Genomic DNA, 26,516 nt, shown 5'->3' on the forward strand with positions numbered 1-26,516 from the left:
TCATGGCAATGTATTATTGTGAGAGGGGGACACATTGGGACAGGGAGAAAAGATGATTGGAGCCTGCTGCACTGGCAGGCAGACTGCACATTTGTCCTCACCTGGATAGTACACAGTCCCCTGAGGCCAGCAGCCAGCTGACACGTTTGAGCACCCCCTCAGTCCTGGGCTCTGGATGGTTTGGGGCTTCTGTCTGGAACAGTTTATTTTATAATAATGACTCATTGTTTTCAAGGTGCATGAGTAGACTGAGCCACAGCCCATCTGGCTGCCATGCAATGGAGTATCCAGCAAGAATTTTTCTTTCTTTCTTTCCTCTTCTCTTCTGTAAGCAACCAGCGGGAGGCTGCTGAACATTTGGAGTTGCAATGGGGATGCAGCTGCTGAGAGTTCCAAGTTCCCAGAAGAGCTTCTCTCTGGGCTGCAGTAGGGCAGCAGATGGAGGGCTGAACCCATATTCCCTTCCCTAGTGTATGAGATGATTCAGATATTTCAATTAAAAAATTGCAGGACATTGTGAGGGAACACATTTTTGATAGATGACAAAACAGATTTGCTTTGTTTTAACACACTTAGTTTGGAATGTTGTAACTTAGAAATCCATAGAAATTACTGCAAACTCACGTCAGAAGCACAAGAATATATAGATCTGCAAGGACAGAATGTGCTTATTTTGTAGCAGCACTACAAAGCACTGGTGTTTGGAACAGAAAACCAAGAAATGCTGAAGACATCATAAAATGGTGAGAGTCAACAGTGCAGAGGAATACAGGGATAATGATAGGAAATGATGTACTGTACAGTTGTACTGGCAAAATGGTTTCTTGTATATGGCACATAAAGCTTCTGATTTTATGTGGAATGTATAATGTAAAAATAATGATTTATGGCTAATAAGCTGTCCTGATGTAAGGTAATTAGTGACTAGAATGTAATCAGAGTCACAGTCCCTTTGCTATGGGGTTAGCTACCTCAACACATTGCTTACCATTAACATGTGTGCATTCTTGTAGACAAAATTAATTTATTTTATAAATTGGATAAACAATCAGCTGACAACCACTTGTATTTTTTTGAGCAAAAAAAATTAGTTTCCTGGAAGTCTCAATGTCCTCTTTCATTGTGTTGTTGTACAACTGGTATTTGCAAATATCTGGATTACAGTTTTCAAGTAGTCTTTTTCTGGATATATTTTCTGATTTATTGGCACTCCCTGCTGTGTGTCCTATTGTTCCATTCTTAGTGCTACTTCAAGATCAGTTATTTTAATGAAGTATCACAATAACACATGCTACGTATTCTTGAGGTTTTAAATCTGCTTTGTTTCTGGCAAAAGTTTGAAAGAGGGCAAAGTATCATAATTAAAGAGACTGTATTTTAATTCTTAAGAAGACATGGTTGCTTTGACATGGTTATTATAACATAATAAATGAATGCCACTTGAGTATGCAATGTTTGACTGGAGTGGAAATGCTTTTCTCAAATTTATTAACTTATTCAGACCAGTCAGGGCAGATTAATTTTACCTACCTAAGTGTCTATGTCACAACCTGTCAATGTAGGCCCTCATCATAAATCTTTGCAGAGAAACACTATTCCTACAATGGGATCCATCCCTTCCAAAGGCAGACAACTAGATGATTGAGAGAATTGCACTAAACAGGTGTGTGTTCCTTTGTGTTGCCTGTAAAGGTTTGGGCTGACCTGCTTAGATGCTGAAGTTGGCTGACATGAAGGAAGAACATTTGGAAACTTTGGTGATCTTGTGTATAAGAGAAAACAACAAAGCCAGACTGGTTGATACCATTTTGATCCTCACTTGTTTATGCTTTTGGTGCTGGAAGATTTCAGAATTCATGTGCATATACTGATTTTACAGACCTACATGATAGGATGCCTGGAGGTCTAAGGAAGTGGGGTCCTGTACTATGATGAAGGAGATAGCATTTTGAAAACTTACCTTAAATGTACAAATATGTTGTGATATTTTTCAGGGTGGAGATCTAGACTTTAAAATTCAAGAGTACAAAGATTCTGGGAAGATGTTCACTCAAAGTCAAGTAATAGACTGGTTTGTACAGTTGTTACTTGGAGTCAACTATATGCATGAAAGGTACAGTCATTTGATATGAGAGTATTTATCTTGGGAGGGGAGTGAATGGACTTACTGACTAGTTGGAGGTATTCAAACAGAAATGAAAGTTCTGTTCACCAAACACTGTAGTTAGTTTATGTCAGATACCTCAAGTGTAATTAATTATCTACCCTGCAGGAACATTATGCATTACACCTTTTAGCAGGACACTGGTAAATATCTTCCAGCATTTAGACACACTTTTTTTCAGAGCCAAATGGAAAATGGAGCACAGTAGAAATAGTTCAATATTGTTAGAAGAAAATGGATTAAAAGTTAAAACAAATCACAAAAACAAAGTCATCTTTTTAAAGGGGAGTCAAGAAGCCCGTCCTGCACATATTTAATGTGAAGCATCCAATGGATATACTTGATGGACTCCCAGTAAAATCAGTGGAGTTACATACATGCATTCTTTGAGAAGAGATGTCACTTTTGACAGCACATCAAAGATTAACTCAAAAAATTACTGCAGGTCATCCAGATATGAGGAGATCACACACAGTTGGAGCAGGGGTAATGTACATGGATGAATATCCACCTGATCATCTCCATGAGTTTAGCTCTTGCATGCAGTGTGATTTAGGCAGGCTGACTGCAGTGATGGAAAGATTACCCTTTGTAATTTTCCTCATTGTCAGTGTGCTGGACATGTACAATGCCTGTTTGGTCCCTTTCTGCGTCATCCTTTGCAAAGATTGGGAAAAATTTGCTTGCCTGAATTTTAGGTGCAACCAAGCAGTAGGTAGAGAGGTCACCTGTTGTCAAGAGCAACCGGTCCTGAGTTGAACTGGAGTTAAGTGTGTGGGATGTATTTGACCTAAACTGATGGATGCCTAATGAGTTTTTTGCCACTGTCAGACTGTAGAGGGAGAAGGGCAGAGTGAATTGCTGTCCAAGATGCAAGAGCATTTTTGTTCCTAAATGCCAATTTATCTAGGGCGTGCACATGAAATGCTGCCCTGCCAGTGATGGGAGGACACAAAGAGAACTCTCTTGGGTTGCTGTGCTCTTCAGCATTCACCTCAGGCCAAAAGGACAGAGGGAAATGGAAATAAAAATCCTGACAATTTAACTGAACTAAACTAAATCACACTAAACCCCAAATCAGTGTGATTTAGGTTTTTTTTCTCCCTTGAACTTCAATTTATCAACTTTTCATTAAAAGTTTTGGTGCCCTGGAAAGTCCCTTTTTGGCAAAATCCTTTCTTTAACATATGTGTTTAGAAGATGCATTGTGCAGAATAATAATATAAACATTGCATTTGGACTGATGGTCATTGTAGGCCACTTCCAATTGAGCTACTTAATTTTATTCTGTGAGTTACTATTTTTGTCTTTAATTTTCTGTATTTTCTTATTCCTCTTTTATCTCCTCTCTCTCTTTTACTTATCTTCTACTTGTTCTCAAATAAAATCCTAAAAAGAAACTTTATTTGGTAAATATATATATATAACATTTGATTTCCTGAGAAGTCAGTTCTCCAATTAAAGCAATTTGATTTTCCAAACAGGATTTTATTTTCTCCTTTTCAATCATAGCTAATAGTACCTCTCCAGACACTTACAAATAACTTGACAGTTTTAATTTATATATATTTATTTGTATTTTCTATTATTTGGCTCTATGTATATAACTTATTTCTTATTATACAGAGTCAAACAGTAGCTTAAATGGAAAAGTTTAGGCTTAAAAGAATTTAAAACTACCTACAGAAATGTGAAATACTGAACCATAATAACAGCCCTCTGTTTCTTTATACAGGAGTCATGCATGATTTCTTCTCTACTGACATGGGAAAAACTCTAATATATATTTGAATTAAGTTCTAATGCAAAGAAAACTTTTCCCTAGAATTAGAAGCTTGAAGTGTTTACAGCATGTGGGTTGGTCCTTCCCCATGCCATTCCTAAGAAAACTCAGATTTTGTGGATGTGAAGTTTTTTTTGTTGTTGTTGGTTTTTTTTTTTGTTGTTGTTGTTGTTGTTGCTGTTGGTTTTTTTTTTTTCCCAGAGCAGCAAAAATTACTATTTAAGGTTTTAAACATGGACTATTCACTTGATTCACTTGTCCTTCTTGCACAACTTTAGTTCCACACTTTTTGAAAACTCCTATGCTGGAAACTTAATGTAATTTTTTTTATTTGAAACTTGAAAACAAAGTTATCTAGAAATAAATAGATTCAATCCTTATCTGTCGTTGATATAAAGAAAGGGAGAAGTTAAAGACAGATAACACAGTTCAGTGGTCTTATCTCAATGGAGACCTTTAGCATGAAACCATCCTGTAGTGTCTCGTAGTACACACAGCCCATTGCATGTCAGTGCACAAAATTAATGCCACAGAAATTAGGCAATGAGGCCAGTGATTAATTTAACCTCAATTTGAATAAGGTTGGCCATTATGTTACCCATCATTTTGCTAACCTTTATGAAGAATTTATGAACACAGATTTTTATAAGGTTACTCTTTATGCAAACAGCAGATAATGCAGGGTTCAGGCTTACACAGAGCCTCTTACTCTTCTGCAGAGTTCTTCAGATAGAGGAAAAGAAATTAATTGTGCGTGATTTCACAGCAGTGATGTACTTCAGCTTCCCTCAGCTTCACTTGCAGCTCATTCTGTTGCAGGCAAAGCTTCATTCAAGGAGGCTGCCTGCTGCTCAGGGCTTGTCCTGTTCTTTTGTGACTTTGAGCCAGCAAGCAGGTACTCTGCAGAGCACAGATATGGGTATATTTACAGCCCAGATTTGAAACTGTCCTCAAGTGTTAATTTCTACCCAAAATAACTACTCAATAACCGCTTCACTGTCCATCAAGTAAAGTTCTGCTGGAGCCCAGTTAATTCATGTTGCCTTTATAGGTCTGTCTGTTCCTACAATGAAAAGGTTGCTCTGATTCTTTAACTGGATTTACAGTGCAGGCCTGATATTAATTTCTTCCTAATATTAAAGAATTCTTTTCAGGTAAGATTTCAGCTGGTATCTTGTTTATCTTCAGACATATCATAGCAGAATAAGTTGCATTGCAGTGAGAGATATCATCATGGAAAGCTGAAAAAAAATCGTCCCAAATATTTGAAATATATGAAAGCATCTTATAATTTTTCATAATGCAAATAAAATACATAACATTTTCATCAATATGTTGCAAGATTGCAAAAGCATTACATTGTAATTCAAACTAATGTGACCCAAACATTTTTTTTTATCTCCTTTTTAAATAATATGCTATTGAAAGCTTTCTGGATCATTCTTTTACTTCAATATACCTGTTATTACAATGATAGGTATTCAGGAAAGTTTTAGGTTCAAAAATTCTGTGGTTGTATTTCTAAAAAGGAATACTGTTAAAAGAAGGTTGAAATCCACCAATTTTCAGCAACAATGTGCAAGAATAATTTAACTCAGTGAAAGCAAGTTCTTTTAAAGGCTCTCTGTGATGAATGGAAAGGAAAGTCCTTATGAATCTCAATTAACACAGCAAGAATTCTGTAAAAGTGTGTGTGTATGTATATGTACAGACGTATATATACTTATGAAAGATTAACAAATATCACCTTAGTTTAATTTCCTTACTGATGTATTGTATGAGTGTATGTGTGTTGTTCAGAGAAGAAATTATTTATAAACAATATTTTATAAATATGGGTGGAGGAATATGGAATAAAAATTTCATTTTTCCCAATGTGCAAACCTTTTTCTAATGAAAGGTATTACTTGCAGGACAAAAAAATTGAAAGAAAAAGTGAAAAAAGATTGCTATAAGAAACACGAAGAAGTCTTTTCCTTTGCCCATAAAAATAGAATTTTTTTCATGCCCAGTCTGTGTACATACTGCAATGAAGCCTAGTATTATTTTTCATGCTTTTTCTTTTTCCATTTGTGAACTGAGTATATTAAATTGCATATTTTTTTCTCCTACTGCAAAAAATATTTTCAAATGAGTTGTGGACAGAATTGGGTATTTAAATTGTGCTGTAGAATGCATCTTTTCTAATATAGAAACTATTAATATAGAAACTATTTTGGAAATAATTTGATTATGTCAATGCTTAAGACTTTTATAATTCAAATTTGAGATAATACTTGAGGATTGCTCAAAAATTTGAAATTGAGTACCATATTTGGTTTTTCTGCCCTCAAAAATCATAGAGCATTAGTTTCTTTCTTTACATGATCCAAATGGCTGAATGACTACTGTATTTGCATTAGGAAAGACAGTTTCTGTAGCCAGTATGTACCAAATGCTATTCTAACCTCCTCCTGAGCAAAGCTGATGACTAATCCTGTGTGTTAATAATCATTTCAAAAGTGGACGAATTCTAGTTTATATGAGGTTATAGGCAGCAATGCTTTTGGAAGCTTTATTAAGAATTAATTTAGAATATGTTTTGTGTACCACAGAGATACTTTGCTTTCCTAAGGGGCTGCAGAATTACTGTCACACATGTAAGACCTATAGAAATTAAGAAGATTCTGTATGTCCTTACGTAGTGTGTAGGTTATAATGGGTTTTTTTTTTTCAAACTCTGATGGAAAAATAAGTCTATAAAAGCTAATTGTTCTGTTCCTTTCCCTTTTAATATTTGTCTTTGTAAAGTTCTTTCATCTTCCATGCTGTTACTGTAAAAAATTGAGCTACTAGCTTAGGCTATATACATATTTGTCTTTGAAGTAATACGTTTGCTCCGTAGGAGTCTTCCCTTAGCTTTGAGAAGCTGTTATTGCTGTTTCTCTCATCTGTTATTCTCTTGTGAGGCATCTCATTCTCCTGGCAGAAAATAAGATGTAATGCTCTTAAGATGAGTCAGATAGGAAGACTTGCCTTTCTCCCTTCCTCTGCAGCTCATGCTATGTCTGTATCTGTATTCTTCAGCTGGGATCCCCAGACATATTTTTATTATCCTGCTTAGGCTCTCACCCTGCCTGGGGGTGCCTGTGAATGCACCTCTGTGAAGTTCCTTAATGCCATTGTCCATGGATTGTCACTGGCAGAGTTAGACTCTAGCAGTGGTGGGCTGGTCTGAAAAGGGCTGAAGTTAAATACCTGAAATACTGAATACATGACTCTCAATGATTCCAGCTGAGTGAGGTTGAATTTCCTTTTCTATTCCAGACGGATACTTCACAGGGATTTGAAAGCCAAGAATATATTTTTGAAAGATAATCTTCTTAAAATTGGTGAGATTTCCATACTTTTTAAAGATATATTTTCATGTGATAGAACAGTCCAGCAGACATTTTGTCAATAACGAGATTTAAAGAAAATCATGTCTGAAATAGCATTTTGATTTGTAGTCAAACATTTATTTGACAGTCAGACACAGGAGAGGCAGTGAAATCTCTAGCCTTGAGAATGCTTCCATCTTGGCTGGACCTGGATGTGAGCAGCCCCATTTAACTTTGAGCCAGGGGTGTGAATCAGATGACCTTGTGAAGCCTCTTCGAACCCACATTGTTCTGTGATAATATGTTTCTGTGGTGTTTTTATTTTGAAGAATTACAGAAAATAGTTTTTCCCATTTTTTTTAAATACTAGCAGAATTTTCTGGATGTACAGTCACTTTATCATGTCTGACAATAAACAAAAGAATTATATGTATACACATATGTTTATACTAATAGGTTATTGTTTCTACTGATATTTTTAGGTGACTTTGGGGTCTCTTGTCTTTTGATGGGTTCATGTGATCTTGCAACTACTTTTACTGGGACGCCATACTACATGAGTCCAGAAGTACTGAAGCACCAGGGATATAATACAAAATCTGACATTTGGTGAGTAGTCATAGTGCTATTTTGCTTGGATTAGGAATTTATCTCCACTAAAACTATTTCAGGGCATTAGGATCAAATGTTGCGATCTGAAGCCTTGCCCTTTGTGTTAAGAAGCATATAGTTGGCTTTTGTTCTGGGTTATCTGAGACTTTAAAGGAGAATAAGATTCAGGTCTATTCTCTGATGTGATACAGGATGATTGTAGACAAAGTTAAGGTTTTTCTAGGAAGGGAAATATCTTTTTTTCTTGAATTTAGATGATTTGAAAGAAGCAACTTTCTGTGAAACTTCAGGTGGATGAGTAAAGAGTGATTCTGGCTGAGAGGATAGCAGAAGGACCTTCTTAGGAACTAAATTTAAGAACATTAGCTAATGTTAAAAGCAAGGAAGTATTTGGAAGTGGAGCTAAAATAAGAATAACTGGTGTTAGAACAGAAACAAAAAGGCACTGTTTTAGAAGAGGCTCAAAGGTAGAAAGAAAAGTGTTAGTTCTGCATTTAGATGGCACAAATTTTTGAATCAGAACTTCTGAGGTGATGATTAAAGGATCAAGTTTAGGAGCTGAGGTCTGTTGAAAGAATTTAGGAATCTTCTAGATGCACAGGCACTCTTCCAATTCTTCTAAGACGAAGAATGATTTTTTTTTGGAATGGCAAAAATATCTAGCTTGTTTATGTGTGTCCTAAAGCATCTCATGTTTTAAGATTATAGTTAAAACTGCTGAGTTTTCAAATTTTGTTATAGTGTTTGTGTTGTTTTTTTGGTTTTTTTCCCTGTAGGTATGTATATCAGAAGATTAATTTTTTTAATAAATATTTCAAACCAGGAAAGTTCCTTTGTAAAACATTTGGCCCCTGTAATATAGTTTGATTGCTTGATAATTTACTCTAGCTTTATCTCAGTTCTGCCTTTTCAAAATAAAATTGTGGCTGCAGGATATAATTCTAAAAGTGGAGAACAGTCATCTATATTTTCAGGTGGTAACAACCATTTTTCACAGTTGACATATTCAGTCCAGTCAATGGATATGTCAGGAATCTCATCTCATGGCCTGTGTAGCCAACTGCTATGGATTTAATGTCAGATTCTCTCTTGTTCATCTGTAGCAAATATCAGTTAATACATGTAGTCAATAAAAATATATTGGGAGAATATTTCAAAAGATGTCAAAACAAATGAATAGACAGGGAAGCCCGCCTTTTGTGCTCTTCTACTGTAAGGAATAATTTCTTTTATTGCAGTGCAAATAGAAAGTAAAATACATGTTTAAGTTCTGTTTGTGGTTACTAGTGTCAATCCATATAGATAATTGAAGTTGTATAGAGTAAGCATAATCAGAGTTTGGTCCAATACTTCTATAAATCCTGTGCTGATCACACTCAAAATTCACAAAAGCACAGAAAGAGCCCTCCATCCCAAACTCAGTAGCTACCAGCTTTCTGCTATACTTTCTGCCTTCTGTGATCTTTCCAAAGCATTATAAAGAGCACTCACATGAGGATGAAACTGCCTTCAGCCGGAGCTTCTTGGCCCACACTGTAGGAGCCCTAAGGAGGAGGTGTGCCCTGACTCAGAACTTCCCCAGCCCACAAACCCCTTCTTTTTTTAAGCCACGAAACTCTTTCAATCAGGACTCATGTTTGATTGATACTCTTGTCTTTTAATCTTTTAATAATGATTCTGTTTGTTTTTTTTTCCTCTGTCCCCATTTAACAGGGGCCAAAAGACAAGAGGACACTGAGCTTACAGGGGAGCCCACCCTGGAGGCTCCAGGTGAGATGAAGTCCTTGGACCACTGTGCAGGAGATTCTGTTGCTCATGAAGGATCAAAGACTCATGGAATGCTTTGGGTTGGAAAGGCTCTTAAAGAGCATCTCGTTCCAACTCCCCTGTCCCTGAAGGGCTGGGACACCTTCCACTAGATGAGGCTACTCAAAGCCCCATCCAGCCTGGCCTTGAACTCTCTTTCAGTTTGAAGTTGTTACCCCTTGTCCTATGATTACCCACCTTTGTAAACTCTGGCCCTCTCTGACTCTCTATCACTTCATGTGCTGCAAGGTGCTCAGAGGTCTCCCAGGAGACTTCTATTCTCCAGGCTGAACAGCCCCAACTCTCTCAGCCTGAATCCATGGAAGGGGTCTTACAGCCCTCAGATCATCTTTGTGTACCTCCTCAGGACTTGCCTCAACAGGTCTGCACCCTTCTCGTCTTGAGGGCCCACAGCTGGGTGCAGTAATCCATGTGGGCCTATCCAGAATAGTGGAGCAGAGGGAAAAATCTCCTTCCTCAGCCTGCTGGTCACACTGCTTCTGATGCAGCCCAGGATGTGGTTGGCTTTCTGGCCTCTCAGCACACATTGCCAAGTCATGTTGAGTTCTTCATCAAGCAACATCCCCCATGTCCTTCTCTTCCGGCTTGCTTTTCCATTCTCTGCCCAGTCTCTATTTGTGACCTAAGTGCAGACCCTTGCAATTTGCTTTGTACTCCATAAGGCTGGCACAAGTCCACCTCTCAAGTCTGCCAAGGTCCCTTTGGGTGAGGGCTGGAAGCCCTTCCTTCCAGCATGTTGACCATACCATGCAGCTTGTCAGCAAACTTGCTGAAGATAGATACACTCAGTCCCTCTGTCCATGTTGCTGACAGAGATGTTAAACAGCACTGTTTTTTGACCCCTGAGGACTTCCAAAGAGTTGCCCAGTCTTTTATATGTAGCTGAAGTGGCATTCTCTCTTCAGACTTGTCTTTCTGATCTCCAGCAGGACTCAAAAATTCTCACAAAAATTCAGACTTACAAGTGTTCCCATGTTAAGCATAAGATATTGTAAAATATCTTCTGGAAAAGACAATTAGTGCTATCTCACCTTGTTATTGTGATCCTCTCACTGTTCAGTTCAGTTCATTGGAAAGACCTTAATTTCTGCTGCATTACTGATGTGCTCTAAAGACACAGTATACTTTTCAGGTTCACCGAAATGTTCTGCAAATGGCTTTTCAAAACTGGCTTGAATATTCACAGTGCAGCAGCTTGTGCAAGAAGTATTGTCTTTTATAGCCCAAGGTCAATAGATGGGGGAAAAGCTTCATGTTTTGCAGTTTTTCTCCATGGATGTTCTGCAGTTGGGCTCAGAGACATGGCAGCATTTATGTTTTTCTTCAGTTGAAATGTCAGGGCTGGAGTTCTTTGCCATTCCATGCTTTTTGTCAAATCTAAATTCACAGGAGGCAAATTAAAGTTTTCCCCAGCATCCCTGAGCCTGGACTGGATGGGCCATGAGAGAAAACCTTTGCAGGTGACACAGTCTGAGGTTTCCTCCTTTCCAGACAAGAGGCTTCTTCAGGGATCTGATCTCAGTTTGCCAGAACACCACCCCTTCTTTTCATCAGTGCTTCCCACTGTAGATCCGGCAGACGGAGCAGAGTTGGAGCAGTGCCGGCAGCTGAGCCGAGACAGAGAGAGCCCAGAGGCCAGGCTGGGTCAGGGGTCAGTCACTGGTGTGTGTGTGTGTGTCACTGGTAGTCCAGCCCAGCTGGTGTCCTGGTGTCCCTTCCTACCCTCACACACCCTGTGGTGACACTGGTGTTGTTGGGGCTCGGCCGACATTCCCATGCCTCCAGTGCTATGGCAGAGACAAAGCGATGTCGCAATCACATGGAAATCCATTGTACTCCATCTTCCATCAAGTACTGTCAGATTTTGACAGATTATTTGTCTGTTGTGTTTGGGTAAATTCGGCTGCCCACACCACAGATCTTGAGGCTTTCATTTTATTGTGCTTGCTGGTCTCGTGCTTTCCCCCACTTTGTCTTTTTCTTTAATATTAACAATCAAAAAATGAAGCAATGTGAAGGCTGAGGGGATGGGGCTGGGGAAGACAGCAGCAGGGAGTTCTCATTTAAGGGCTGATGAGTGAGTATAGAGGAAATTAAATTCAGAGATATATATTCCTCACAGACTGTGAAGCCAAAGAATTCTTAAGGCCTTCTGATATGATCAGACTAAGAGATATAAGCCTTAAAGGTATGTGCATTTATGTTATCTGATTTTTGAAGCTGAATTTAAAGCTAACTTGGATCTTACAACCTTTGAAGAACTGTAACGTTCTTTACAAAAGATCAGAAGATGTTAAAAGGATGACAATATTTATGTAAGCACATAAACCTCAAAAAAAACCTCAGGGTAGTTTCTCCTAAGAGGGAGCAGTTAGAGGTCTGTCAGTTGAGACTGGGGAGAACACACTGAAGCCTGTCCAGATGCTCTATTTTATGATGTAATTGAGCATAAGTAGCTTCAACACGAACTTGTCATGCCACAATTTTTCTGAAATTATGTGCTCTTTGGGAACTTTGTCAAACCCATTAGTGAATATAGGGAGTTGTCAAAGCAAATGTGCTGGCTGGCTAGTTTAATGACCATTTTAGAATTTTATAACATCGGCACTTATGCAGGCTAAGATTATAAAAGTAATTAAATTATATGTTTGGATCATGTGCGGATTGCTTATGGGAATTGGGAAGCAATTTCCTCCTGCTCCTCACAAGGTGCTTAGAGCAGAAATATTGAAACACAACTGAGAAATGCAGTTTTGAGGCAAAAGCTTGTCTGTTATTTCTTTGGGTGTTTGCAGCTCAGCAGCTCTCTTGGGAAGAAATAGCCTTGTTCAGGAACCCAGGGCAGTATTTCTCAGCTTAGGAGATATTTATTTAATTTCAAAGATCTCAATCCTGCAGAAAGAAACTTGATTCTTTTTCCTTCATTTTTCTTTACTTTTTTTCCCCTGTTTTTTTTTTTTCTTTCATGGGACAGATGGGATTTTCCCTGGGTAGCCTGTTCACAGCCCTGGCTGCAGCAGAATGCTCTGGGCATTCTTTTCATCTTTCTCCACCTCAGGTGTAGTCAGAGTACTAAACTAGATGAATAAATCAGCTTCCCTGATGTGTCAAATCCTATGTTCCTAATGGCTCATTAAACAATTTCTAGCTGCCAGAATCAAGCAGCTTCCAAAACATATTGATTCTGCAAAAATAAGTCATAGTACAGTCTGTCAGGTTGGGATTTTCCTTCTTTTTTTCTTCTCTCTGGCTGATTTCCATTTTTATTTGGTGCTTTCAGATGCTATGTGCTTAGGGTTTTTTTTTTTTCTTTTTGCTTTAAGTATTTTCTCATGTAGTAATTATCTTGTTTCAGAGTCTGAACATACATCATAAGTAGAGATTATCATCTGTGTCTTACTGTTCACTGATTTTGAAATTTTGAAAGCTGTTTGACAGTTAAATCTTTAAAAAACCTAGGCAACCATTTATTTACCTCAGCAGTTGTTCTTTAGTTGGTTCTTAGCAAAAATGGTCTGCTAATGGTTTTCACATACTTGCTTGAAAGATATCAGTGAGTGGAGTTCCCCCCCACCCCCCCAACATCCTCTTCTTATTTGCACTGAATGTAGGGCCTGGGTTTCAGCTTTAAAATTATTTGCTCTTGTTCTTTTATTGCCAGATGGACCAAAAAAACTCCTCTTCTTTAACCAAAATGAATAATTGAAACTTTATTCATTATTTACTTCCAAAGATTTTTATACCGATTTCCTGAAATCCATTCTCCCATACATATTTCTTATCATTATGCTTTGTTTTCTTGCTTCTTCTAGAATCACAGATTAAATTATAAACACCTCAGTCAAATACAAAGATATTTAAGGTATTTCTTAGATGAGCCTTGGCCTGTATCTGGCTCTCACTATCATTTTCTATGACCTTGATCTAGTCTATCAAGGCCAAGTCAGTGAAGTGATCAAGTTGGTCAAGTCAATCATTGATCAAATCAGCACCCCTGACTGGAGAGAGACCTGAGCATCCTCCAAGGCCTGCAAAACTCAACTCTCCTATTTTCTGTTTGTTGGCCAGAACTCAGCTGAAGTGCAAACTGTTATGAATAGTTTTTATATAAAATTATTATGAGAATGTTTATTTTAAAATGTTCAGCTTGGTGACCTTTTGTGATGGCCATTAGGACTGGTGAATAATACATACTATTCCCACTTGTTTATTCTTCAAGGTCTCTGGGATGCATTTTGTACGAGATGTGCTGTATGAACCATGCATTTACTGGACAGAATTTTTTGTCTGTTGTGTTAAAAATTGTGGAAGGTGAAACACCTTCTCTTCCTGATAAATATCCAAGCAAACTGAATGCTGTGCTATGCAGGTATGTTATTTTCTTGTTTAGCAGGTTTTTCAGTGAATTTGGACAATTGCTTAATTACTACATTTGGTTTTTAATGTTTCAGCATGTTAAGTAAGAATCCTTCATTGAGACCAGCAGCAGCAGAGATCCTAAAATCCCCTTATATTGATGAACAACTGCAGGTATGTAAGAAGAAGCAGTAGCTGTGCACTTGCCATTTGAGTACATATTTTGCAAAAGCAAAATGGAGGCAGGGAAAACATGGTGAGAAAAAATAATTTGATAGCTCTTGATGGGAGCATTAATCTAGGGGACTTTCAGAGTTATAGTACAAATATGACTGGGGAATGAAGCCCTCATCACTTGATATGCTGAATGCATCTCCTCTTAAGTGTTATGAGCAATAAGAAAAAAAAATATTTATGGAGGAAAAAAAATATAGATCACTTAGGTCTGGCTACATATATATCTGAACTCTTCTGGTTACTCATAGTTTTAATGAAAACCAATGCCTGTTGCTCTTTTTGCCCAGGCTTCCGTGCCTGTATTATTTGGCTTTCTGAGAAAGTGGGGGAGGAAACTGCTTGGTCAGTTTTTATATTAGGATGGTAATAGCTGAAGATTCTGGGTAACTTTAACATCAAGTCTTGATGCCCCTTCTGTTTTATTTCCCTGCAGAAAATACAGTACAAGTTCACAAACATGACTGTGAAAGACAAGGCACTTAACTGTCAGAAAGAAACTGCTCCCCTTTTTGGCGCTGTGTAAGTGTTTTAAACAGTTTTCTGGGCAGTAGTATATGAAATTACAATGTTGCCAGATAATGTCATTAACACTTGTGCCAATCTCATAGTGCTTTATATTTAGACAAATCTATTCCCTAGAAATACAAGAGCAACCACTCCCATTGGGGAGATACATAATTAAGATTTACAGAGTAAAAAAAGATTTGCAGATGAAATATTTTTGTTATGTGACTGTGTAAATTGCATGTGCATGTCCAATATATGTTGATGTTAATTTAGTACCAATTGGTATGTAGATAATGACATTTGTTCTGAAATTTTGGGGGTTTAAGCTGTCATTTTAGTTAGGTCATCATCATTTATAGTGCTGCTGTTTCTGTACCTACTAAAAATTGAATGTGAAAGCTATGTTTCCTAAACGACACCAGACTAAACACATACACACTTAAACTAATATTAAGCTAATGTATCTGTAGGATATCGTTATTCTTCTCAGTGATGTTTCTTGGCTCTTACATCAGCAGTGTCTTCACACGTGATCTCTCTTTTAGGCATTGAATATATATTGAATTAATTAATTGCATTAAATTACAATGCTGCAATGTTTAAAGCAAATTCCAGCATGGACATTTTCATTTTGCCTGTGTAAATTAGCTCTGCAGTTTCATGGGCACCTCGCCCTCCCCTTTGCTCCCCATCCCTGAGTTTTCTGTACAGGTTTGGTTCTGTTGGGAGCCAGCAAGAGCAAAACCTGAAGTTTGTGATCCTGTGAGGAAGCAATGAACACTCCTGTTTCTTGTTTCCTTTAAATAGTCAAGATTTTAACAGCTCTCTCACATTTGTTTTGAATAATAAGGTAACAGCATAATAATAATAGTTTTAGTAAAGATTAAAACAATCCAGAACTGGCAGTGCATTTGAGGCAATAGAACTTTCACCTTTGTTCTTTGTGACCTCTGCTCTTGTACAGGACCCACAGTTTTGCAGCTGTGATCGCTTTGCAGATGCTGCCAATTCTGCAGCTTGCAAGCCTCTCTTCAGGAGAGGTGGCCATCTTCAGCTTTTCCAAGCAAAGTGTAGTTTGCTGTCAGTGGTAGGAAGAAAGCAGAGTACAGACAGTTGAATTCAGCATAGCAAAACCTTTTATGCATCATTTCACACAGTTTTACTGCTGTCAAAGTGTCTGTAGGCTCTCATCATTACAAATTGTGTTTTGAGTTTCTACTTGTCACTTGTATCCTCAATGTCTCTTGTTGACAGATGAGTCTCTGTTTTTTTGTGAGGCCAAAGTTTTCCACTTTGGTATGAATAGGAATCTTTGGTATAAATAGTTCATTGAACTTTGCAAGCCTTGATATAAAATGAAACAATAAATATATATATATTCAAGTTAATTCAATTAACTGTGAGAGGATTCCTTCCTTTTCAAATTACATATAGTTAATTACAGAGCTGCTCCTTAGAGATCTACTGTAAATAGTTTTGGGGCACTGAAATGTTTCCCAGATATTATGCCATGAATAGATAAATAATATTCATATTAATATATTATATTAATATTAATACAATTATATTAATATTAATTATATTCAGTATTTAATGCTTGTTGAAATACAGACTATCAAAATCTTCAAGAAACTTTTAATTCTTGCCTTTATTTTGTGAACACTATTTCAGATTCTCTATATGCACCAAAACCATTGTATCTGCTTTGGGGAAGCAGTATTGTTACTTGCAGAATATATATCCAGACTTCAAATATCCTCATGCTTCTAGAGGAGACTGGTATTTGTATTTTTTGTAAAATATATACTGTATTCTATACCTGATCCATTGTCATTAGTTTGAGTGTATTGAGTCTCATCACCTTCCAAATGGACATCATTTTCTGACAGAGCTAGCATGTGGAAGGGACATTTATGTAAATCCCAGAATCTGTAAGTATACTTTTTCAGAATCAAGTTTGTAGTCTCTAAGAGGAAGAGCAAGTAGGTCTAACTACAAACATCCTGCTTTTATGCTACTGTTAGAAGGAAATAGAAAATCTGCTTCTGTGCAGAGGTCTGGAGTTCCTATAAATCGTGAGGCAATGCTATGCAATTTATCTTGAGGTTTTAAAATTCAGGACATCAGTTAGAGAAAAAATCCCAGGAGAAGCTTTACTGTAACATATCCTCACTGGTACTACAGTGTGATTATTTTTGCCCAAGTGTTTGGAATATGCAAGAAGTCATAATCTTATAATGACTCTCATTGTACTTAAGAAAGCATTGGCTACCTGTCACTGGTAAGTAAAATGCCAAATAATTCCTGCAATCCCAGATCTAAAGAGGCAAGCAAAATGAACTAAAAATACATCAAAATGACACAGAACAGAAAGGGGAGTAGAAAAATATTAGACATAGTGAATTCCCCACATCTGCTGTCTTGCAGCCATACTCTAGTCCCAGTGGGTGTACAAACAGTTGCTTGCTATGGTGTTCTCCTCAGCCATTACTACTTTATATTTATGTTTACTTTTTTCTCACCAGGAATTCTTTTTGCCATGCAAAGCAAAAAGGTCGAGTCTAGTTTCTTCTAGTAAAGGCCTCTGATGGCTTATTTTAATCTGTTTTCATTCAAGTAATAAATTTTAAATATTTAAGTAAGTATAAGGCTGTACAAGTTCTGTTTCAACTTGAATGAAAAATTGCTTTTTTCCCCATGAGATTCTTTTAATTATATTAGAGTTTTTTACAGGAGACAAGAAATATGTCTACATTATTCATACTTGAAGAGTTAGTTCCATTATAATGAATAATTGAAGTCTTCTTGTCTTTGTCCTTAATCTTTCATATTTCACACTAATATTCATATCTTTTCACTATTTGAAAAACATAATGAATCTTCTCTGCTCATTTATTAAAATCCTGATTTCAAAATGATAGTCCAGAAGGATTGTTACAATTTGTATGGTTGCAAACCTGGCCTCTTAGATTATCAGAAGTGAATTTATCTCGTAAGAGCATAAACAGTAATTTGAAATGAATACTTGGTATTATAAATACATGGTATAATAGATATATATTGTGCAAGTGAAAGGAGACTGCCAAGGCATTTCAAACTAGGGTTTAATTTTTGTTTTAATTACTGTAGGATGTGAGATAAAAACCTGAGATTAGTATCCTTTTTCTGATAAAGGAATAATATTGCTCTCCTCGCTTGATATATACAGCTGAAATACATAAGTCAATAATTCATGCCTGGCTTTCAGAGATGGTCTACGGAGACCATTTTACCTGTGAACTCTTATTATTGATTAGGACCAGAAATTCAAGAGGAGAACATTATAATTATATCTGTCATTAAGGACACATAAATATTCTCATTTATTCCAGACAGCTTGTAACAATCAATATAAAATGTACAAGCCATATTACGGTTCTCATTTAATGACTGCCTTTGTACTTGGAATGTGCCCAGTAATGAAGCCCGACAGGGCAAATATTTCACTGTGCTTCAATATTTATTCTTTTAAGGAGATGAATCTGCCTTTTTCCATCCTCACCTGAAATGAATCACCCTCTTCACAAATCCAAGTTTAAATATTTCAATTTAAAGAGGCATTTGCTTTCCAAACTAAAGTCTATTTAGTCTGCTATAGTTCCAGAGACTTTCTAATTATTCCATTTGAAATGTCACTGTGTTTCAATATCCAGTAAAAATACTGAATATTTACATTTTTATATGAAGATGGATTTGCTTGCATTCAATTTCAGGCAGAAGAAAGTTCATTTGCAAACTCTGCAGGAACTTTCTGATGTTCAGAAAATGACACCGCGGGAGCGAATGCGGCTGAGGAAGTTAAATGCTGCAGATGAGAAGGCAAAGAAGTTGAAGTAAGTTGTGCCCAAACCATGCAATTTTCCCCACCCAACAGTCTAATGGGAGAGTTAGAATTGTCAAGGTAGAAATAAAAATAGTATGGGTCTTCAGGTACTCAAAGGCAATGAGGATTTTGGATGACAATAAATCACACTAATTATTTATGTAGGAAAAAAATTAGAACATTAGCCCAAAACTGGTGCTTTGAGAGTACCATGGTTCTGGTTAAATAAGTATGTGAGAGATTTTCAAATGTGTTACAATAGGAGACATTTTTTTAATGACTGTTGATGTTAAGAATTGCACAGTCTGAGGAGTCAGACATTTAGTTGCAATCCAGCTTTTGTCAATTGTTTTGGCCTCAGAGGTTTTCCAGTAGCAGTTAATAGCTCGGAGGATAGATAGTCTTGTCAAAAGATCAAATGGGGATAATGGACATGTTGTAAACTGTATATGATTGATGGGTTTTTTCATTAAGTGAGGCATAATAAAATGTTTTGGAAGAGACTAGGTACAGTTTCTGATGGAATATGAGAAACAACTGGAAGGCTTTGTTTGGGGTTTTTTGATAAAACCCAGAATATACTGTTTTGATGACACATTTGAAGCAAAGAACTAAGACCTTCATGTTCTTTTGGAAAGTGTGTCTGAAGAGCACTTCTGTCTGACTGGCATACATAAATTTATTCTCATTTAAAAACCCCTTTCCTTGAACTAAAGCCACTGTATAAAAGGTATTAAATTTAACAGCTCTTCTGTATGGTGCTTTTGGTAATATGGTAAGCCAATTCTTGTACTAATAAGAAATTTGTAAATAGGAAGTCTGTCTCTTTCACTTTTTAAAAATTAATGGATATCAGGAAATAATACTAATTGCAAGATTGTTCTGGTTTGTTTTTCATTTTCATTGCTTTCTTGCATTTTGATGTCTTCTGATGAGATTTTCACATTATTTTTTCCTCCAAAACCAAAATGAAATATATTTGTTTTGTAATATGAAGGCAGCATTAATATTCAGACCTTGTTGTTAGTAATGAATCTTTAAAATGGATCAACATTGAGCTCTAGATCATTACCAGCTGACTCTGGCTGAAAATACTGTGAGCACAGACCTGCAATGATACCTTCCCAAACTGGACATCTGCATCCAGCAGTGCAAATCCAGAGATGGGTGGGAAGGGAATGTATTAATGGAAGCTGGAAAGACTGCTTAATGTAACACCTGTCTTAAGTGGTTCCACACAGAAACCCACAGTTACCAGCTGTCCCCCAGAGGAAGAGTTCATAGCACACAAATGTTGCGTGCCTGTCTAGAGCTGAAAGGTCCCTGCACCACTTGGTGGAATAAAGCCCAGAGTATTTAAGACCTTTGGAAGAACTAGAAAAGAGTGGGACTAATAATTTACTATTTCTTAATTATGTTATGCAAGTTGTGAAGGTAAAATATAATAGGGTTTGGAAATAAGGTCTGAAATCTCTTTTTGTGTTCATTAAAACCTGAGTAGATTCCATGAATATATCCCAACATGAAAATCTCAGTACAGAATTTGTTTTCCCTTGTCTGCTTTCAGAATATCCCTTTGTGCATGCCTTGACATCACATTCTAAAATACAAGTGTTCTGTATTTACAGGCAGCTGGCAGAAGAAAAATATCAAGAAAATATCAAAAGAATGCAAGAATTCAGGTCCCGTAATTTTCAGCAGCTGAATGTCAACGTCCTACATGTAAGTATGGGCTGTTGTTTTGAAGGTCTCATTTATGTGCACACATAGCACTTTTCTGTTGTAAAGTGTATAGTGTATAGTATAGTTCTGTAAAAGTGTATAGCACTTTTCTGTTTCCCACATGGTTTCTTTAGCACTAGAAGCACAGGCCTATTCTGAGACTAATAACTGGGGAGACTAATAACTGCATCAAAATCTGGACTGCTTAGTTGAGGCTGTTGATCTGTGATGAGGCAAAGTACATTCAGTTATTCAGATATGGTTCAACAAGCTCTCTATTCCTTGCACAGTTTTATTTTTTAACTCACCTTTTCTTAATTTGCCCTTACATCTAAACCTGCTCTCTGAAATGTTTTTACTGACTATATGACATCAGAGTTCAAAATACTTTTCAAGATGTTTAGAATTTGAATCCTTTAAACATTTTATATTTGGTGTGGCTGAAGGTTCTTTTCATTTGGTTAAGCATATTAACACTTCAACAGGCTTTCTAGTAAGAATGAAGCCTTGGAATGACTCCCAGAATAAGTTGTCCTTTGCTTTTAAGCAATCTGCAACAGAAGATGAGCCAGTTCAATTCTAGCACCACATCCTATTGTAGAAAGAAAAGGGTCAGTTTGGAAATAGTTGGTGAATGCATCACAGAAATAATTTTTTGTGTGCTTTGTATTCTATCTTTTCTTTTGCATGTCCTCTGCTTTCTGTTTTCCATTGTGTCTAGAGAAAAAAAGTATTTTAAACCTGCTTCTTCTTTTGGCTGAGTCGCTACTGATCATTTACAAAAATGTTAGGATTTTATTTTAGTATTTGCCTAATACAACTCCCAGGAATTGTGTAAATCGGAGCAACCATTATGTTGTGATCCTGCTGAAAGCTCTGTTCCTGTTTCTCCATGCTGCTTCATCATTTGACTAAGGAATCTGATGAGCAGACTTCAAAATGCCTCATTCATTCTCAGCCAGCCACTATGGGCAGCTATGTGTCCACAGGACAGGATGAACCAAGAGGGAATGAGACAAGTGAACTTGGCATGTCTGAACTTACAGATCATGGTAAGAATTCAAAATCTGATGTCAAAATGAAAATTCTTATGAAGAAAGATTTGCCCCTTGTAATTCATATGTGGTGGGGAAACTGCAGTTTACAAAGTAGTCAGATTTGTAAAGTTGTCAAAAAACAGTGAAGAGAGAGAAGGAAATGAATCTGGGTGAATGTATGTACAGCAGATGTATAGCAAGGTTATGTGGCAGGAGGTCTGTGCTCCCAAAGTTTGTGACCTGTGAGCAGAGATAGAGGTGAATGTACTTCCTCTGAAGGAGATGCTGAATTAGAAGGAAATAGCTTAAACCTTCCACATATGAAATGATTGGCATTATAAAAGCATTTCCTAACTCATCTCTCAGTGAAAAAAGCAGTACAAGAATTCAAAGTGTTTGTACCTTTAGTACACTTCGATGCCCATTTCTCTATCTTTTACAATGACAGAAGCAGATGGAAACTCTTTAAACTCTGCTTATCTATATTGTCCACAAATACTTGGCTATTGTCTAAAGAATATGAAGTACTATATAACATGTATTTTTCTGTTATGGACAAAAAGTAGTCAAGCTTTTCGGAAAGCTTCAGACTGTGGAAATCTTGTGGGTAATGCAGAGAATATTTTTAAGATGACATTTATAGGGTTTTGTCTACGATGTTCTGGAGTAGTGTCTTACTTATATATTTCAAAAACATTGTGTGAACACTATTATGGTGAAAGATTTTTAATCAGATTAAAATCTTCCAAATATGCATCAATATACTTTAAAGTAGGAAGACTACTTTTCTCTAATAGCACTGCCTTTTAGTGTTGGTTTATGCGCATCTGTGAAAGTATAGGTCATTAAATTAATGGCATCAGAATCAGTTTGCTGGTGATGGAGGTGTTTTAGGGTTTTTTAATAGCAAATGGCTATTTTTTTCTTTCAATGTACCCTCATTTGTGACTGTGTGGTTTGCTTTCTGTTTCACAGCATGAGGAGAGATAGGTGACCTGTGTAGGAGAGAGCCCATCTTCTAGAAATACATCCTGGGGAGAGGGTGGGGAAACGTGCAAAGGGAGGACTGAGAGAAAGCAGTAAATGTGGGTGAGAGATGGGCTGGAAGAAGCAGACAAAGACTCCTAAATAGAAACAGAACAACATGCTTGGAAGGAAAGAAACTGATTTTTCTACCTTTAGAGGTCATTAAGCTGTTAAACTATAATGAAAGGAATGACATGCATTTGTATCTGTGATGCAAAAGCTGGGTCGGTCCATTGTACAAAAGCAAATGCATGTTTAATTGCTTGTGCCAGAGTCTCTGACGGAGGAGTGGTGGGTTCATGACAAAAAAAGAGTTATGGATAAGCAAGAGAAATTACATGGTTTCTTTTCTTTGCTTTGTGAATACCTTGTTATTCCTGAAGCTGATGTCAAAGCTTGTTCTTACTCTATTCAGTATTCATGCTCTTCTTTTCTTTAAGCATTTTAGTGCAACCAAGCATATCCTACATGTCTAATTATTAAGTTATTAATTGCACCTTTGCATTTGAAAATGTAGAAACTGTTCCAGCTATTGATTTTACAACAGAATTTAGTTATTGATATATACAAGAATAAAAGAAAAAAAACAAACTAGAAGCAAGGCTATAAAATGGTTTTAGCAAGTTGTCTTACATGTTAATTAATCTTGCTGACCCTTATTACATTAGCAGAAGTTAGCCTGTGAAAACCAGACTAACAAGCTCCCCAGTTACAACTAATCACTCAGAAAGGAGAGAAAAGTCAGGAGCAACTTTTAAATTACCAGGGCAGACCTAAAAAAATCCTCTCCACAAAAGCTGATGAGGAATAGTAGCCCAGCCCCAGCAAGTGTGGAGGAAAGTTCAGAGTATCTGTGGCTCATAGCCTGCAGTCCTTCTAAAATTTGCAATGTGAGCTAAAGAGAAGAGTAGGGTTTGGAGTATTGAAAGACCAAGCTATTAAAGGATTAAGGAAAGAAATAAAGAATAAAACACCTTGCACTCCTCTTTCAGTGAAAATTATCTAAACCATTATGAATCACAGTTGTATGTCATTGTGGAAGGTGTCAAATACAAAGCTTAAGGTTCAGCTCTAGTAAGTAGTTTTGAATACTATGGCATCTTGAATCAGATTCAGTAGTGGTAGTTACACTTAACTGAAAGTTGGGAAAAACAAGGCAATGTAGTTAGATAAACAAAACCTACTATGGCAGTTTGAGGTTTTGGACTTCATAGTGGACAAAATTTAGCAATGGCAAAAGCATTCATCTGCTATAGACTTCCCTGGGAAGTTTAAGCTTTTCTCCATGTTTGTTTTATGTAATCAGCAATGAAATTCTGGACATTTTTTATTCTAAGTGTTAGCCTTGTGCACTTGAGAGACATTTGAAAGGGTTCTTTGAGATCACCTACAGCTGACCAATTTGTTAGTCTTCAAGCACATTTATTTTCTGGAATATGAATGATGTGAGTGGACCCTGTGGTTTTGATGTGGAGATTAACTCATTGGACTATAGAAAAGCTTCCTCAGGACTGTTTACAGCTGGTACAAGTTCTTGAGAATCTTATAAGAAATTATCAGATTCGTATTCCAAAAGAGAAATGTTTCAGGCAATGTAAATACTGTTTCTTTAGCATTTTTAAGATGCATTGCCTTATTGCCTAGCAGCTTAAGTACTTCTCTCCTCCTGTGTATAAACCTCTATAAACTTCTATATTGTTCATATGTTTTAACATTGGTCACTTTTAGCATACCTGGACCTTCCATCCTTATTCTTTCCTTAAGAAGCTTCCTAGTTCTTACCTCGGGATTTATAACAGATTATTTTGGTTTTAATGTCCTGAGTCTTGACCTCACAACTCTGTTCTTTGAGTTTCCTCATTTTCCATTATTCCACTTCTCAGGGTCATCTGGTGTTTGTTCTTATATTATCCTGGTTCTGGGACTTGGTCTCTCCAGCTGGCATGCATACTAGAACAAAGGAGTCTTTTGGTTTGGCTATTAATTTTCTCCACACTGCAGATTTTCAGTGAGGTGGGCAGGGTAACATTACTTGCAATAGTGAAGATTTAAAAATGCACTTTAGATTTCTGTTTCTCTGAAGGTACTATAATAAGTTTCTGAACAGTTTTGCATCTTTAATCATCCTATCTAAAGTAAACAAATATTCTTCTTATATGTAAAAAGACAGACAATGGACTGGCTAAGAAAGACCTAGAAAAAAATTGCTTTTGTGATTACTGTTAGCCATATTAAGTAAGGAACTGAAGTATGTTGATTGTATCATTGGAACAGTAAATGTTTTTACTGTATTGTTTCAGCTAGTTAGACCACTAACATGTTCCTTAGAATACTAAACCTTTGTAAATAGAATAAAATGAAAAGTATTTTTGCTCATTTGCAAGTCTTTTATGTAATAGTTTTAATCTGCATTAAGTTTTTAGATTGGTTAATTGAAAACAAAAATTATATTTTGCTAATGAGATATTTATGGAAAGATATTTTATAGTTGTGTTTAATATGAGTTGCAAAATGTTGATATGTCTGTCTTATGTGTCCCGGACTTTATGGAATTGTCATCATACAAATAATTTAACTCTATGGCAGACAGTGCAGTTAAGAATATAAGAATATATTGTACTAGGAACAATTTTGGGTTACTATAGATATCTTTGTGTCTCTTCCATCTTCAACTTCTCCCAGTACACACAAGAGACAAAGGAGCTGAAACAAGATTTGTATAGAGGTAGTAAATAGAAGCACTGAGCCACTGTCAGCATTAAATTCAAATATTTGTGTTGAACATATATATATTTATACATCTGTACACTTCATTTGTTTTCAATGAGCAGTGCAAAATGGAATTGCTAATGATTAGCATTAGGAATAGCTAATGATTAATAACTGAATTCCCTTAATATTTTGATTTGGATGTTTTGTTTTCTGCTTCATTTCTCCAGTTCATTTTATTGATTAATTATTTCTGAATGTTAAAAAGCATATTTTGCAAGTCATGGCAATGATGCAGGAATGAGCAATGCAAAATGTGTCAGGATAAACTTGTACCTATGTTTCCTGTTCTTGCTGAGGGTTACCTATAAAGTAAATTATTCATCTTCTCTTGTTATCATCAAAAAGAAAAGCCACTTAGCAATAAATTGCTTAACATCACACACCCACACACTCCCCCTGTCTCTTAACCAATTTTTTATAGAAGCTGTCTCCATTTGGACTAGGACAGGTAGGTCAGTGTGTATTTTTCTGGAGATTACTGCATTTTCAGTGCATATACTTATCTTTCAATTATGGGTTTGTGAAAATACTGGTGAGGCAAATTATATTGTAGTCCTGGCAACCAGAGGTCAGTTCATCTAATAGAAAAAGAAAAAAAAACCCAAACAACAAAGCTGTGAGAAAGAACTCTGCATATTAAACTGCTCATTTCCATTAATGATAATGACTGCAGCTGGAATGAAATAATTCATTTTATAAAACATAAGCAAAATATTATCAACAAGATAATAGAACCATCCATGACCCTCAACCCTGCCTGGTTGTTATGGATGAATGTGGTGTCTTCCTCTGCCTGTTAGAACAGGGCAGTTCCAGCTGGGCAGGTTCATCACATGTTTAATGATATGGCCTCCTTCTAAAAAGCTACTGGAACCATCACAAAAGTAATGCATTGCTTCCTAATAGAGCATTAGAATTCATCTTCATCTTCTAATGTACCTGACTGAGCTTGTCATCCACTTCTTTGATTCAAAAAGAATAACCAGAGAAGCAGATACCCCCTTTTCCAGCGTACTGAATATTGGCATTTTGGGTTGCAGAAAGTCATCTTTGCCCTAGATTTTCCACTGATAGACCACCTCATCTTTTTTTGTGTGGGCTACTACACACTGGACTAGGTAATGGCAGATCTCTCACTGCATCACATTAATTATTTGGGTGCAGGTAGTTTCACCTTGGTTGCAGTGTCTTCTAGTGAAGCCAGATTTTACAGCATAGTTCCTCTCAATTCTTTGTACAACTTGATTCCTTT

General features: G+C 36.6%; 1 protein-coding gene across 1 annotated transcript in view; it reads left to right on the top strand.

The window, feature by feature from the left end:
- NEK11 (NIMA related kinase 11) overlaps positions 1 to 26,516 on the top strand; it is a 79,165-nt gene that overhangs the window by 16,989 nt on the left and 35,660 nt on the right. Inside the window, exons 3-11 of the mRNA XM_041466189.1 lie at positions 1,995 to 2,113; positions 7,254 to 7,318; positions 7,789 to 7,915; positions 13,965 to 14,114; positions 14,197 to 14,275; positions 14,772 to 14,857; positions 18,598 to 18,717; positions 20,336 to 20,429; positions 21,346 to 21,481. Coding sequence (XP_041322123.1) covers positions 1,995 to 2,113; positions 7,254 to 7,318; positions 7,789 to 7,915; positions 13,965 to 14,114; positions 14,197 to 14,275; positions 14,772 to 14,857; positions 18,598 to 18,717; positions 20,336 to 20,429; positions 21,346 to 21,481 — 976 coding nt within the window. The remainder of the gene's footprint in view (positions 1 to 1,994; positions 2,114 to 7,253; positions 7,319 to 7,788; positions 7,916 to 13,964; positions 14,115 to 14,196; positions 14,276 to 14,771; positions 14,858 to 18,597; positions 18,718 to 20,335; positions 20,430 to 21,345; positions 21,482 to 26,516) is intronic.

This window comes from Pyrgilauda ruficollis, unplaced genomic scaffold (assembly GCF_017590135.1).
Source record: "Pyrgilauda ruficollis isolate IOZ18807 unplaced genomic scaffold, ASM1759013v1 scaffold2, whole genome shotgun sequence".
Lineage (NCBI taxonomy): Eukaryota > Metazoa > Chordata > Aves > Passeriformes > Passeridae > Pyrgilauda > Pyrgilauda ruficollis.